Source organism: Centruroides vittatus, unplaced genomic scaffold (genome assembly GCF_030686945.1).
Source record: "Centruroides vittatus isolate TY-2023 unplaced genomic scaffold, ASM3068694v2 contig_409, whole genome shotgun sequence".
In the NCBI taxonomy this organism is placed as follows: domain Eukaryota; kingdom Metazoa; phylum Arthropoda; class Arachnida; order Scorpiones; family Buthidae; genus Centruroides; species Centruroides vittatus.
The window spans coordinates 372,469-387,864 of record NW_027122221.1 but is presented as its reverse complement, the minus strand read 5'-3'; the positions used below and the strand labels follow the sequence as shown (position 1 = coordinate 387,864).

The following is a 15,396-nucleotide window of genomic DNA, read 5'->3' as shown; positions in this document are numbered from 1 at the left end:
GAAATTATAAATGTTTTTACTATATTGTACTAAAATATATAATTCACATCTATTACATTATCTATCTATTACATCTAATTCACATCTAATTTACATCTATTTTCTATAATTTTGTGTGAATTATACAAAATGAAACTGAAATCTTTGGTTTTTCTAGTTCAAAAAGTAAAATAACCCCATCTACTAAAGACATTAAATTAATTCTGATATCAATATTGTTTGGGCATCCCCTTTTGTGAGAAATCTTAAAATAGTAATTATAATAATAAATGTAAAAAGAAAAGTTTTTCAGTATGCTGTTCTATACTTTGGACTCTAGTTTACCTATGGTTCGACAATCGTATTTTGGGCCACAATAATGTGTCGGACAAAAGCGTAATTTATTGCATAGCATTTAAAAATCAAAGTATTAAATGTGATCGACATTGCCTTACGAAATAATTATCTTTACAAATTTTTATCTTATTTTAAATTAAGAGAGGCTTGATGAAAATCTGGAAGAGAAATATTACTATTATAAATTATTTTAGGTGATAGAATTAAAACTATAATGAATGCTTGATGATTTTTCTTTTCCTAGAAATGAAAGTAGACTGAACAGTCTTGAAATACTTTAATGTTTATAATCAAATTTTAAAAATGAATTTTTATGGTTTATGAAATATGTTGACAAAACAGAATTATTTAATGTTGAAATACTGTATTAAATTTTAATTATCTTTCTAAAATTTTATCAAATCATATATATTACCATTTTACTATGTATTGGATAATGTATTTTATAGGTTAGACACGAATATATTAAAGTTACGGCCGAGGGGTTTAGATACAGACAACAAGTTTTCCATTCGATAAATTCTCTCTTCCGTTGGTTCAAAGAACACTTCAGAGACCCAGTGGCGACCACTCCGGGTGCCATGACTGCCCGTACTCCTCTCGGTCAGTCGTCCTACATCGGGACCACCCCGAGTATTAACGTTGCTAGTAAGTATTTATTACGTATTTTTCTCCCTAATTAATTATATTTTATATCTAATATTTAAAGAAATTATAAAATGAAAAAATAAACGAACAACAATTAGTATCCAAACGAACATCTGTTTAAGCTTCGTATTCTTTTCACATTAACAATTAACAAGATACGATCTGTTAATTGGGTTAAGTTGCATTAGACAATTTAATTTAAAATAGTTACCCTATTTACTCGCACATAAGACGAGGTTTTTATTCATTTTTCACTGCTTCAAAAACCTAGTTCGTCCTATGTGTGTTGGACCCCTACAAATCTCTAGGAATTTGAAGGATTCTTTGATAATTAATAAATATTTCAATTCAATAAATATTTCAGTTTGGGGAAGCGATGTTGTAATGTTTAAGGATTCTTTGTGTTTTTGCAATAATTTTTTTGAACCGCGCATTTGCATTTTTTACCGGATGCTCACCCTCTGGTGTTTAAAAACACAAGTATTTTAACTGGGTCATTTCAATTGTTTTTCTGTATTGTCAGGAGTAAAGACAAATAGCAATAGGAAAAGCAAAGCTTTTGAATTGAATTCCAATTTGAAATTCTAAAATCACACGAGAGCTCAATATAAGTTTTAATCCATTCCCGTGTGAAAACAGACGATTATTCGGAAATCAGAATTCGGAGAATTACACTTATATCGGCAGAGAGTGGATTCGACCGTTAAGAATTGGGAAGAAAGGTCCCCCATCGTCCAGCTTTACCCGAACGAATTATGTCGATTTTACGAGATTTTTCCTTAAAGTTTAAAATGCCAGTAATTTTTGCGGGACGACGTACGCATTTACGTTCATTTGACATTTTATTTGTGATTAAACGAAATAAAATTAAATTGTATTAATAAATCCGATTTTCTTTATTTTGATCTTTGAAGTCACACCTCGTCCTATATGCGAGATCATCTTATAAGCGAGTAAATACGGTAATAGTTATTGCCGTTTTGGCAGGAAAAAGCCTAATTAAATTATCTCAGAATAATTCTTTTATAAAAATAACCATCAGTTATGAAATTGATAGCAAATAGTTATTAAAATACCTTATAAATTATATATACTGATAAAAATTTGTCTAGCAAGAAGTCATTTCGTGTTAAGAAACAACATCCCACCTTTTTCCAATACTCTTAAATCAAGCTGTCCCGTTGAAATATTTATTAATTATCAAAACATGTCTTTAGATAATATTTTTCTGTGTGTTTTGGCAGACACTACTAGTTTAGTTTTAAACTGGATAATCTGGATAACGTTTTAAATAAGTTTTGTGTGCATTGTTACATGAATTCACTTTCAAATTTCATTAAAAAAGACGGGTGATGATAAATCAGAAAATAAACATCACCACAGAAATAGGAAATTTACTTTCTACCTTAAAGTATCTTTATTAATATTGCTCAAAGATACTGCAATGTTCAGCCAAATTATTGTACAGTACCTGCAATGACAAAGTCTTTTTCTGTGTCGATATTTTTCCTATTTATTTTCACGGTGGACATTGCTTCATCCAAAACTTCCTCTAGTTGTAGACCTCGTAATGTGCACTTTTATCACTTGTGGAATCTTACTATCAACTCTTGTTTCCGGTATTTTTCAGTCATCAATAATTTCATAATCGAATTGTTTTCTATATTCACTCGACAGTCACGCGATAACATTAAATTTTTGAATATTATTGGTATTATTTTAAAATAAAATCTTCAAAAGGGCAAACAGGAAGCGGTCAAGTCTCCACTGAGCTGTTATCCAGACTCCTCCCAGACTGTTCCGTAGCTCTGTGTTGCTATTCTCCCTAGTCGTAAATCGAGGCTACAAAATGCCGACGGCATAAGTCCCAAACGATCGAACGAATTTATTCAAAATTTAAGACGTCTATAATACTCACCACAGAAACTGATTATTTTAAATTTTATCCAAAACGGATCGTTGGTCATGCAGATATTAATGGTCAAAGTTGGCACTTTAACATTAAACGTGTGGTAGAGCTTTACTATAGAGCACCATTTCGCTCTACAATATCAAAAACACCAGTGAAAAAACACGAAATTCTGGCCAAGCGGCAGTTTTTCTCCTCTACAAACGAAAACATAACTTAATCTTGTGTGTTTCTACATTTATCACAAAGAAAGGAATAAGATTTAATAAAATGCTACAGTTACCATTGTTTCGGTTATTTTAGTAACATGTTGGATGATTTTCTCGCACAGACGTGGATCCTCAAGCTATTCAGAGAGCCGCTGCTAATCTTCCCAGTCACGTGTTCAACACGCTATCTCAAGTTGCGGGCCAGACACCCGGCTTCCAGTCTTCTAATAATTTCAACAGTGCCGGCTACAGCGGAAGCGGTTTCAACTTCCAGGTAAGCGCCCCACCGACTACGTCTTCATTTTTTTTTTCGTCGTCTAACCGGTCGTTTGCACTTTTGGCAGCCTTACACTCCATCTCAACCCATAGCCACGCCCATGGTGACGCCTTCTTACCACGCGGCCACCACTCCCGCCCACTCGGTGACCACTCCCAGATATCCGCAGACGCCCCAGAACAACTGGAACAGAGCGGCACAGACGCCCAGGGCGCAGACTCCTTCTCACCACGGCGCTTCCACTCCCGGAGGACCCAACAAGTAAGTTTTATTTCTTTTTTTTCGTTGCGAGAAAGCAACGGGCCCAATTAAGAACGAATTTCCTTGGCGACAGGTTGCCGTCTAATCCATCGGCCGCCGACTGGAAGAGGATGGCGGAACAGTGGGCCAAGAACAGGAGGGAAGAGAACAGAATGCCCAGGGCGCGCCACGCGCGTAACACCGTGTCTCCCAGTCCCATGATCGAGTCGACGCCCGCGGCAGACAGCACTCCTCTCATCGACGAACAGTAAATGCAGCGACCGACACACACTGTACAGTACATTAAATAAAAAGTCGAAAAGAACTAACGAGTGAGAACAAAAACACAAGCAAATTATCTTAAAAATAATAGTAAAACGAGATGGAAATTGTATGATATAACTTAATTTCTACATAATCATCATATGATATGCCCACGTTTATAACGAGATATACTGCAAGAATGATTTTTGAAATGAAGCGTTAGTAAACTGTACATATCCCTTCTTCCCGCGACGTCTCCTCGTTCTCCTCCCCCTTCCCCCGTTCGTTTCCGACCATTGAATTTTTAACGGAAGCGGCGCGGGAGGAGGAGATCGGATGCGACGCGCCGCGCGATTTTTCGTACTTTTCATCGATGTCGACGTAGAGAAAAGTAGCACCAGAGAATTTTGTACGCGTAGCCGAAATGTCTTACGTCCACCAATCGTCATTAAAATTTCACTTTTGTAAAATCGTCTCTTTCGTCAACCGAGATCACTCGTCGCGACCGGCGGAAGTGACGAAACCGGCTCTTCTAATTTATTAATCGATTAGCGCGTGATTGGAATTGTCTTCGCGCCGAAATTGAATTTATCGCCGGGTAAAAAAGACCGGAAGTTCTTTAGATCAGGGTACACTTCCGCTGGATAAAAATAACGCGGCTTTAAAATAGTTACGGAGCGGCAATGGACGCTAATTATATTAAATAAACGAGTTATTTCGTATTTTAGCCGACATTTTCTTTAACTGTGTCGTTCGTTGGTTAGCGGTTACGTCTAGGAAATTAATTCCGAACCGAAATGAGTGACGCGACGGAGCAGCCATTTTGGTGTTTTAATGGTTACGAATCGGTTTCCGGACCACACTACTGCGTGATAGGAGATCGTATTTCATATTAAATAGAGAATTCTTCGGTAGCTGTGAATTAATATCGTTTGCGCCAAATCACGTAACTTCAACACTCCAAATTGTGCGCGTACTTCGCTACCGATTCTTACTATTTGAGATACATACTTCGGTTTAGCGTTACTTTGTTTCACTTACGAAGGCGAACGAATGGCGCTAAATCGAAGATCGACTGTGTATCCTTAGCCGCAAAATACAGGTAAGGGAGCACTGTACGAATGAAGATTTTATAAGGGTTTTGTCTTTAATCTTGCGGTACATCGGGACTCTACGCTATGGTATTTGTCGAGATTTGGTAAAACCTTCCATTGGTCAGTTATCTAATAAATAGTCGAAAGATTTCTTACACAGTCATAACGAACAAGTTTCATTGAAGATATACGAGAAATTACATATTTAAAAATTATGGTATATGGTATATATACATACACACAAACTGCAGATCACAGGTATAGAGGGGACGAGACAGGAAGCGATTAGCGACCAGATTTTGGAGGTCACACGACATTACTCTAAAAACAACTAAGTACCGCCTTATACTGTTTGCCTCATTAATAATAGCGGACTAATAAATATCGAAGCCAGGATGTTACATCTTTTCAGCTAGGCCACCTACTGTTTCTGCCAGGTGAAATTGGTGGGACTAGTATACGTATATACTGTATTTACTGATTATCCGATAGAACGATAAAATTGATGATATAACACGTTTAGAAACGTTAAAATTCCTTCTCGTATAACTACTATACTTACCGGTTTCCATTTTATAAGTTACGCCGACCTCTAAGCACGAAAAAGTGAAGAGAATCGAATACCACTAACAAACCCCTTAATGATTTAGTTAGTTCGGATAAGGAGCACGAGCTGCTCTCCAGTGGACTCCGCTGTAATAAAAATCTGTTATCTTTCCCATTTTCCAAGATTCAATTACTCGGTAGAATTTTAATCGACGACGGTAGACGACGTCATACAGAAACATACAAAAGTGACTGGGAATTTTCATTTGTTAATTTTTCTTGTTACTTAAAATACCAAACCGATAATCGTATGCGAAAAGATAATAGAGAGGAAGTGAAGAATTACATATCCATCAGCCTATTATCTGTGGGGTGCAAAATATTCCAGGTGATAACCACGAGATTAACACCAAAGGTAGAATCCTACCAACCAATGGAAAAGATGCGGCAAAAATATCACAATTATACCCGAACACCAAAATATGCTGAAAATTAAATACTGTATACGGAAAACATCCGATATTTTGACAAAATGTTCTCGATGCTTTTTAACGGTAACTATTGTGACATATTTAACCACATTTTGCTTCCATTCTCCGAACCTCGTATAATCTACTCTAGAGAACCATTTGTATTCGGCAAGTACACAAAGCATTTCTAGAACCAGAATAAAATTAAAAAATTATCTAAACAATGGAATAACTCTAACTCACAGTCATCTATACAAATTTAAGCACAAAACACCGATATATACTAGAGTCGCTTCAGAATGCGCGCTAACAATAGATAGCGCTTTCGTCACGACAGATTTCGTGGCACAATTTACGCTTCTGCTTTCCTGGTTACAAAAAAAAATTTAAAAAAAAAAAAATGCTTATCCGGAACACACTGGGAAGAATTCCTGGGGTTTTCGATCCCGATCTGCCGGACGGACGAGACGGTTAAGTATATTTTTGGGTTTTATAATATAGTTTTATACCGAATGTAAAACAAAAATTCCGGAACGAGTTGCCTAACTTTCCCGGCGAACAATTTAAAATTGCATCCGTTACATTTTATTATAAAATGACAAATAGCTTAATTTTGAGGGTAGAGAAGAGTTTTATATATTAAAAAAAATCGTAAGTGCTAATACGAGTAAAATCATCATTAAGGCCAGACCCTACTGGAGATACGACACACTTCTATCTCCCCCACCCCTCGGTCTTTAACCACCAAAATTTAATAGCATCAATTAACGAAGCACTCGGGATTTACTCTCGGGAGGCCAAGTTGAAGGGACGAAAGATTTTTTAATGCGAATTCAATAAACTTCCATCCCGTGTGACCGTTTATTAAACAGAATAAATCTATTATAATATGTTGTTTGTGGACTTTAAGCTTTGACAAAATAATTGAAATTAAAACTTTTTATTTAAATTAACATTTCGTAATAATTGAGAATAATATAATAAATAATACAAATTGCGTGTTATAATGAATAATTACGTTGCTTAATAATCATTTTATTATAAAATTAACAAAAGAATAAAGTTGAAGTTGATATTTCTATTGGTCGCTGTTGTCTACTGTTTAATAAATTTTATAAATATACTAATTTAATTCCCTATAAAAATAATTAAATTTAGTTTATACGCGTAACTGCCCTCATTTAGGAACTTTCTTTCTCGCAAGCACTTTTGAAGATTTACCTTTCCCACACACCGTATTAATTAAATTTTTCTAAAAAGCAAAATACACCTTTTCTTATACACGATATAAAATTTAAAAACATGTACTTACGAATAAAATTTTTCTCGACAACAGCAGAAATAATTACAAAACTGCTCGAAGACAGATCGACCGAACGGATAAAGCATCATCATCTGGCCGCAAAGCGACTCGAGCGCCAGCGATGAATAATTTTCATTTAATGCCGCCGGCGCTACACGCGCAATATTTATTAAACCCCGAATGACGAATGTTGGCTATTTGGCGAACGGTAAATGTTCGGGACGAGCCAAATTTACCCCAACGTTTGCAGTTTTCCCACTCAAACTTTTCGTCCGCATCGAAGCAGACAAATATTCGTCCCGGCTACGAATAGGCGCAAGTATGTACAGTACATATACGTGCGCCGTTATTTGACAAACAGTTTGGAAATAGTACATATACGAGCAAACATTTATAACTTGGTAAATACCTTACGTGTAGCGCCGGCTTTAAACTCAATTGGGCACGGTCGGAGAGGCGGATGGCGTAATCCGAAATAAATGGCTGGTAAAATATTCCCGGAGGCTCCCTAAAAAGGTAGACATTTATTAGTAATCGAGATGCGAGGGTTTTCATTTGCGATATTTCAACGCAAGGCGGTTCCTTAAAGTCTAGGGATGGGATTTGCCCGGTTTTGCTAAACGACGAGAGAAAACTCGAGCAAGAAAATTTTGAATCCGAGTTTCAGATTTATTCTCTTACACGGAATTTAGTCGGCCATTATCGAGTGCGAGTCGAAAGTTCTTTCGCCATTCTTTCCACTTCCGCTTTGGCCTCCACGTAACTACGCACGGAAAGAGAATTGGCCAGTTTATCCCCGTCGGAAAATCTCTGGCGTAAATAGAATTTCTCCTCTCTGTATTCCGGTCGTTCCTCCGAATAAGCCTGAAATTAAAGTCGATTCGGTCGATTTAGAGGATACGCGATTGCCGTTTATCGAATCGTTTACCTTTCGGTCCCTCCTCCGTCCCACCGTCGTAACGTAGATAAAGCGCAACAATAGAAATGGCCAAACGAAGAAGAAGAGCACGTTCAGCGCCGACTCCGCTTCGTAGCTTATCGTTCGAACCCGTTCTCTCCTGAAAATAAAACAGAGGGTTGCATTTTTACATCCTGGTCGAAAGTAAGAAGAAGCAATCTTTTACGTGTCCGGATGAACGGGTTGTCCGTCTTCGAACACTACTCTGGCGTCCCTTAACTCCGGTTCCGAGTAACGGGTGATCTTCCTCCTGCCGAATAGACAGCTCTTCGTGCCGAAGTGTCCGGCTGCCGGCCACACGGTCAGCCTAAGAATTTCCTTGACCAATCCTGAAAAGACAGAGAATAGAAGAACTAGGGAAAAAGAGTTAGAAAAACTAACTTACCTAGAATCAGGAAGACGACGATTACCGCCGACGCCATTCTCAGTCTAATAGCAAAGAGGGAGGTGGGACGACCACCCATCACCGGAAGCGAACCCCGAAAACCGGAAGAAGCGAACGCTTCCTGAGAGAGGGAACGACACCGAAAGCCGTCGTTACCGCACTGAAGACGAAAAGCGAATAAAAACCAGCCCGAGAGCCGTCGAAAGGCGGAAGGAAACGAAAAACTCACCGAACATCGACAATACTGATAGCAAGAACAGTATTGTCCTCTTCGGAAAAGCGCTTCTCTAGAGGCCACCGTCCGTCCACTTCGGACCGACGTCACTTCCGCTGCGAAAAAATTGGTGGTGGAATCTTCGTCGGTTCGGGAAAATCCGACCGAGGGAACTTACCCGAACAAGAGATTTCCGAGATCCGAGCGGAGTCGAGAGAAAGGTCCAGGACGACGCTCGCGGAGGACTGGGGAGAGACCGAGACGCTGGAGGCTCGAGCTTCCGTTTCGGACGAACAGTCGGCCACGGATACGGAGAAGGAAGCCGGAGTCAGACCCGCGTTGGTGACCAGCACGACGATAACGGGCACTCTTCCGAAGTATTTGGTGACGACCGACGATATTTGGGCCCGATCGCTAAACGAGGAGCAGTCGTCGATCAAGAAGATCCTAAAGAAACACCGGGAAGACCGAACTCACCCCGAAGATAGGACGCTGAAGTTGGCGGCGTTCATTTCTAGACGCAGACCAGCGGAAGAATTTCCAGGCATTTCCAGGGCCAACCAATGACGTTGGCGGACTCGGTCGACCTCGAGGGGTTCCCGCGAAGGTTTGGCGTAGAAGCGGAGAAGGTAATCGCCCTTCAGTCCGGCGCGCAGTTTGGCCTGCGCAATTTCCGTCCTTAGAATTTGCGGTGGTTCGAAAGACAAGCGAAAATACTCACCCTGTCTCGAGTCCACAGATCCAACGGTTGGTTCTTCAGACATCTGATTGCAAAGAAGAGGTTAGAAAGGATAAATTAGAATAAAATGTAAGAAGAGAGAGAGAGACACTCGCGATCCTCGGGGATTGAGGCATTTGTTCGTCTGCCGGTAGAAGGCTTCGTAGGAAACGCCAATTTTGTCGCAGGAGGTACCCGATTCGTCTAGAAAGGATTCGGGTACCAGCAAGTAGTCGTCGGCACCGTCCTACAACAACGGAGAAAAATAATTCGAATTCGGACACGATAAGTACACAAAAACATACCTCGAAAAGCGGAGGTATATCTCTCGTGCCAAGTTCGGGGTCTGGCGCGGGTATCAGCAATCGGCGGTTATCGACGTCGAGCGCATCTTCCGGGAGGGAGGGAGGAAAATATTCGACGGTCCACTGAAAACGGGAATTTTTGTTAAGGAAGAAAGACGAGAAGAATGAAGAAAGAGGAGGATCACCGATTTCGTCTTTCTTCGAGTAGTTTGGCTTCCCACGAAGAGTTGTCCGTCCATCACTCTCCTCCAGACGGTCGAACCCGCAGACGTCTCCGTTCCGGCATAAATATCCAGATAGACGGGTCTACGAATTTCCGGTTGGCCTAGAGACGTCACTAAATACCTGAGTCGAAAAAGAATACTCCAGGCTAATTACGCCACGTCACTATCGAGCGTTACGTGTTTACTTCGGTCGAGTGTAACGCTCGGAAAATACTTCGATGCGCTTCATTTATTTAAAATTAGTTTAATATTTCTAAATTATATCTTCGAATGATTAATAGGTATTTTAGGCACTCTCTTCGCTTTACTTAACGACTGTCGTCCAATTTTGGCGCTAGTAGAGTCTTACGTGGCCACGCTACTAGCTCTAAAGTAGGATGCGGCGGTCATTAGGTAAAACAAAAACCCCGAATTTTCTTAAAACGACCCGAACGGGACAGTTTGGATAAGAAGTCTGTTAAAGCCCGGTGTTAGCCCGTGCATTTGTGTACGCGGGGCAGCGAGTTCTCTCAAATGGCATCGACCGGATGCCACCTTTTGCCACCACGATCGCGCCGTATCGTTCTACACCAAATAGTTTTAAATCTTTTCTAAAGGTGGCTTCCGGGTGTCTCGGGCCGACCTCTTTTAACTTTTGGCAGCCAAATCGACGCTTTTTTGGACGTCTTTACTCCGGAATACGCAAAATATAACCCGCCGGTCTAATTCTCGGCGTAAATGGCAACGATGTATCGGAAACTAAGCAATCTTTCTAGTATTTGTTTAGTTTCTACAAGGGCGTGGTAACCGACACCGCGTATATTTCTTACGCATCTCTTTTGGAATACATTAAGTTTCCGCGAATAGCTACGCTAATCTACCACATCGCTTAGCTTTTTTATTCTATCGACTATCCATCCGTAAGTTTTTAAAACTTTCCACCCTGTGGGTACTAAGAGGGTGCCTTTTAGCGGGCTCGTTACGGGTTCGGCCGGGTGGCGAAGGACGGTACCCGACACGTCCGGACGGACCACCCCCGAAAAATTCCCGTCCAGATTCGAACCCGGGTCACCCAGAGCGGTAGGCCATCCGGCCGTCATCCATCCGTAATCGGAATTGACAAATTTCTGCTAACCCGCAGGAAATACCTAATACACGTACGATTATTCGTCACACGACTAGACCTACACAATTTTCACCGCTAATTTGTACGTCGTTTTCTACGACTATAGCGCGTGTTTAGGACAATCTGTTAGATTCGAATTAGGTAGCGACGACGGTTTAACACCGGGGGATCCGGGAATCGAGTCGTGGCGAGCGATTCCTCGATAATGTTTCTCGGGCCGTCTCCGTCGTAGGTCCGGCGAACCTACGACGGGTACGGAAGTACCGCCGAAACGGAGACTCGGAAAAAACTTACCAGACTCTGTCGTGTCGCAAACAGTGGGTGCTAGACGAATCGATTAGACCGCAATCCTGTCCTCCTCTTACTTGTCGACCGGACTGGCTTTGGCAGAAACAACAAAATCCCTGAGAAGGGCGGATTTTAATACAGCAACGGCCACGGGTTCTTTTAACAAACGAAATCGAAGGTTACCCGACGAAAGGGATCCCACTTCCCTCCCCAGTGTAGACTTTTGCACGGAGATTCGACCAATTCGGTCACGTGGCATCCGGTGTAATTCTCGAAAGTCTCTCGGTTAAAAACCTCTTCTTCCGCTTTGGCGTTGGCGCTCTGCGAAGACTACTTGAGTGCCGGTTTCTTCAAAAATGCGCGCGTAAATTCTCAAGATAATTACCCATAAATAGCGCAAAGGATAAATCAGTTGGCTCTTCTCCTGGCGTAAGACCAAGACTAAGGCGTTGGCTAGTCTCCGGCCAGCGCCGTCTACCGCACGGTCGACCGCGTCGACGGTTACCAGTCGCTCCTCCTCTCGAAACTGAAAATAACTTCCGACGGGTGAAAGAGCCGATAACGCGGGCCGCGTCCGCGCCCGCGCCCGCGCTTACCTTCAAATTGTCGTCCAGCCGAACTTCCAATCTGAGTTTCTTGTGACAGGGCCAAACGACGAATTCGCCGGAAGTCGGCGGAGGTCGGCACCGGACGACGTCGGCTTTCGTCTTCACCTCGAACGCCCGACAAACGGCCGCGTAAAATAACCAAAACCAAAATAAACCCGTCATTTTTTTTCTTCGTTTTCGAATCTTTTCGAACGAGTCGAGATGGAACGAAGCGCGTTCGGTTATGCAAATGAGGTAGAACGAAGCCGAGAAGTAGAACGTCGAAGGCGCGATCGGAATCTATTGGAAAAGTCGACGCTTAATTAAAGAGTATATTTCGGGTGATTGGAATTACTCGATTTTTTTATTTTTCGGAAGAAAAGAAAGCTGTCTCGGCATCGTCGAATCCGGACACGAGATGGCTATGGTTCTGGGTTTGTTCAACGCTCCGGCTTGTCCCAGTAAGTACGAGTTTTCGTTCTCGGCGCGGCCGAGAAAGTCTCTTCTTCCGTTTATACGCGTTTGGCTTTCCCCAGTATTTATAACTCATCACAGAGCGGACACTCGAGGAGCGAAGAAGTATAGAAGCCCGCTTCGACCCATTCCTCAGTATCAGTATTCCAGGGTGAGTATAAATCTTCTTATCCGCCGTCGAGTAGTGTTTATTCGATAGAAAAAGACGCGTTTATGGACGAAACACTGGAAACGCCCGGAGCTATCGGGCATTTGGAATGTCGGTCGTAATATTTAACCTCCGCTCTACCGTAGGAAGAATTGTGGGAGTTGCAGTATGGGCCTTTCTCCAATCGAGTGCCGAAAGACTTGGATTCTAGTTTTTACACGTGAGTAGTTGGAAGGAACGAGCTTAAGAAATGCTCGTCCGACCATTTTACTTTTAACTTTCAGGGCGTGCGGTAGGTGGAACCCTTCTCTGTACTTCGACGCCAAACGGCGAGAGGAAAACGAAAACTGGCAAGAACGGCCGAGGAGGAATTCTTCGGCGGACGGGAAAGTTCCGTTTTCGTTTAGAAACGTCGGAAGACGACCGCCGGACTCATCTTCCGTCGTTTTATATTTACAGGTACGGGAGGAGGAGCAGCCGAAGCCGTTCTTTTCGCCACGACGACCGAGGTACCAATCTGTTTTTTAAGCTTATTTACTCGTTCCGGTAATTAAATCGATCGAAATTCTTTAATACCGCCTTCCCTAAACGATGGCGCGGAAGTACGAAGGATCGAACGGAAACGGATTTAAAGATGGACAATTAACGGGGCCCTATTTTCCGGTTATCCCAAGTTGTATTTGCCGATAAAACGATATTTATTGTTTTTCGGACGATGGCGAAGGATCGTTTATTTCGGAATCTACCCGAAAATCGATAATTAAAAATACAAAACGCCAGAGACCGCGCTGACAAATTAGTCCCGATCGTCACCGTCAGTTTTAAGTGTAATTCGACCGTTACGGTGACGGCAAAATGGCGCTTTAATACGAATTTGTTTAAAGCCGGGAATTGCCTAATTTATTTCCGTATTTTCGCGTAAACAGAGACTCCGTGTCAAATCTCGTTGGGCCGAATTTCTTCCGACGGATTTCCGAGAGGTTGCGCGGAAAGACCGAGCGGGGACCGGTTCGGAGGATCTCCGCCACCGGACGGGGAAGTTTCCCAAATGGAGAAGAACTACATCCGCCACCTGGAAGAATACCTGAGAGCCGTCATATTGGGAAGGTCGGAACGGGACGAGAGCTCCTACGACAAGTTGGTGAGTGTTTGGCTTTGTTTTTTCCACTTTCGGTCCCTCACGTGGATTAAACGGGTTCTGGTCTCAGCTAAAGCTTCTTTCGGACGCGCGTTCTATTCTTCCTTGCGCCTCTATCAGCATCGGACCTTGGGATAAGTCCAAGGCCTTGACCGAAGCCGACATCTTGGGACGTCTTCCCTTCTCTCCCTCCGATTCTCGCGTGGGAAGTTTTGCCCGAGGTAAGAATCGAAATCGGTCGGGTCGGAAGCATTCTGTTTTTTAAACTGGTTTTTTATTCTTAAAGACACTTCGGACGATTCCGGAAGAGATTCCCGCTCGGACGTTTCTGGAAAATCTCCTTTGCCGGTAAGCGCATCCAGCTTCTTAATATCTTTCGCGGCCGATTAAAGGTTTCTTTTTAGGAGATCGATCCGGTAGAAGGAACTTCGTCGTCGACGGGCTACGATAATCGCCGAGCGTCCGAAGACCTACGGGTAAATCTTCCGTTCTACGGAACGGTTCCCGGCGCTCGACCGCCATAACGAATTTTTCGTTTTGCAGGATCTGGCTTCCATCGTCGCCCCCTTCACTCCCACCTCGGTCATCAGGAGAGTTCTTCTCGACAAGACGAGCAAACGAAGAACTCGGAGTGTGTCTTCGGGTATGTGACTCCGGTTTCTTTTAATTACGGGTTACGCTTCGATTAGGAACGCCATTTTTCAGACAGAAACGATGCGGAAGACTCCCACGCCGGAAACGGTCCCTATTTTGGAAAGAAATCTCCGTCCCCCGGCCGAGCCACCACCGAGAAGACGCTGGCTTCGATTCCCCACTCCGGACTTTACGACGATTTGCGTTATCCTCTTCGCAACAGAAGCAAGTCTCGTCCCGATTCTCGTTTCGCACGCTTTGATTTTGGCTAAAACCGGATCGTTTCAGGTTATTCGGTGCCCTTACGACCTAGCTCCCCCGACCTTCGCCCGTGGCAGACGCCTAGATCCTACGGGCCTCGACAGTTGTTGTTGACACCTTATTCGTCGGTGGCTTATCCCGTGGTCAGAGCTTACTACAGCCAACTGCAACAGATCCTCAGGTGAGACCGAATTCGATTCTTCGATTCTCGTCCCGCTCTTCTCCTCATCTTTTCTTTCGTTGACAGGTGCGCCAATTTCTATTCGTTCAACTAGCGATTTCGGACCCCCGCCGCCGGAGTATTTTCTATACTAATCGGATGTCGAAAAATCCGGGACTCCGACAATTAGACGTTCGTCCATTGTTTTAAGAGAAATTGGGAAAACCAAAATGAACAAAATGGACGGTTACGTCGCTCTTCAATTCGTTGCTTTTTCTGTTTTTTGAGAAATTTGTGTATAAATAATAACATTAAAGTTTGCTTTTGTCTAAATTCAATACCCGAGTCGAATTCGTGCGTTTCGGAAACAGATTTTTAAGGCAATTTCGTTTATTGAAGGACGAGAAAACGAATATTCTGTACCAAATCGCACCGCCTACGTACGCGGGTTTTCTAAAAGGCAGTGATTTTTAAAACTACGGAAAATATTTTTTGCAGCTGT

The 15,396-nt window shown here is 42.4% G+C and overlaps 3 protein-coding genes across 4 annotated transcripts in view; 2 read left to right on the top strand and 1 right to left on the bottom strand.

Moving 5' to 3' along the window:
• The window catches only part of Spt6 (transcription elongation factor Spt6), a 79,774-nt gene extending 75,421 nt beyond the window's left edge, over nucleotides 1–4,353 (top strand). The window contains exons 36-40 of one of the 2 annotated variants that reach the window (XM_067271933.1): nucleotides 786–984; nucleotides 3,225–3,376; nucleotides 3,447–3,640; nucleotides 3,714–3,917; nucleotides 4,107–4,353. In XM_067271933.1, coding sequence (XP_067128034.1) covers nucleotides 786–984; nucleotides 3,225–3,376; nucleotides 3,447–3,640; nucleotides 3,714–3,891 — 723 coding nt within the window. In that variant the 3' untranslated portion in view covers nucleotides 3,892–3,917; nucleotides 4,107–4,353. Of the gene's footprint in view, nucleotides 1–785; nucleotides 985–3,224; nucleotides 3,377–3,446; nucleotides 3,641–3,713; nucleotides 3,945–4,106 lie in introns of those variants that run through there. The other variant, XM_067271932.1, reaches the window with a different exon arrangement.
• Nucleotides 4,354–7,989: 3,636 nt separating this feature from the next.
• LOC136976614 (hapless 2-like) lies at nucleotides 7,990–11,765 on the bottom strand. The gene is made up of 13 exons (XM_067271949.1): nucleotides 11,677–11,765; nucleotides 11,500–11,586; nucleotides 10,062–10,221; nucleotides 9,877–9,999; nucleotides 9,688–9,818; nucleotides 9,575–9,617; nucleotides 9,331–9,515; nucleotides 9,032–9,267; nucleotides 8,869–8,969; nucleotides 8,640–8,799; nucleotides 8,421–8,583; nucleotides 8,225–8,354; nucleotides 7,990–8,160 (listed from the first exon to the last, which is right to left on the bottom strand). Exons 3-13 carry the CDS (start codon nucleotides 10,113–10,115, stop codon nucleotides 7,996–7,998), a joined length of 1,491 nt encoding a protein of 496 aa, XP_067128050.1. The 5' UTR covers nucleotides 10,116–10,221; nucleotides 11,500–11,586; nucleotides 11,677–11,765; the 3' UTR covers nucleotides 7,990–7,995.
• Nucleotides 11,766–12,311: 546 nt separating this feature from the next.
• LOC136976613 (uncharacterized) lies at nucleotides 12,312–15,232 on the top strand. Its single transcript, XM_067271948.1, has 13 exons — nucleotides 12,312–12,541; nucleotides 12,617–12,705; nucleotides 12,849–12,922; nucleotides 12,987–13,089; nucleotides 13,163–13,211; nucleotides 13,629–13,843; nucleotides 13,911–14,061; nucleotides 14,127–14,188; nucleotides 14,245–14,316; nucleotides 14,384–14,483; nucleotides 14,546–14,698; nucleotides 14,762–14,915; nucleotides 14,982–15,232. Exons 1-13 carry the CDS (start codon nucleotides 12,499–12,501, stop codon nucleotides 15,007–15,009), a joined length of 1,293 nt encoding a protein of 430 aa, XP_067128049.1. The 5' UTR covers nucleotides 12,312–12,498; the 3' UTR covers nucleotides 15,010–15,232.
• The last annotated feature ends 164 nt before the right edge of the window (nucleotides 15,233–15,396 follow it).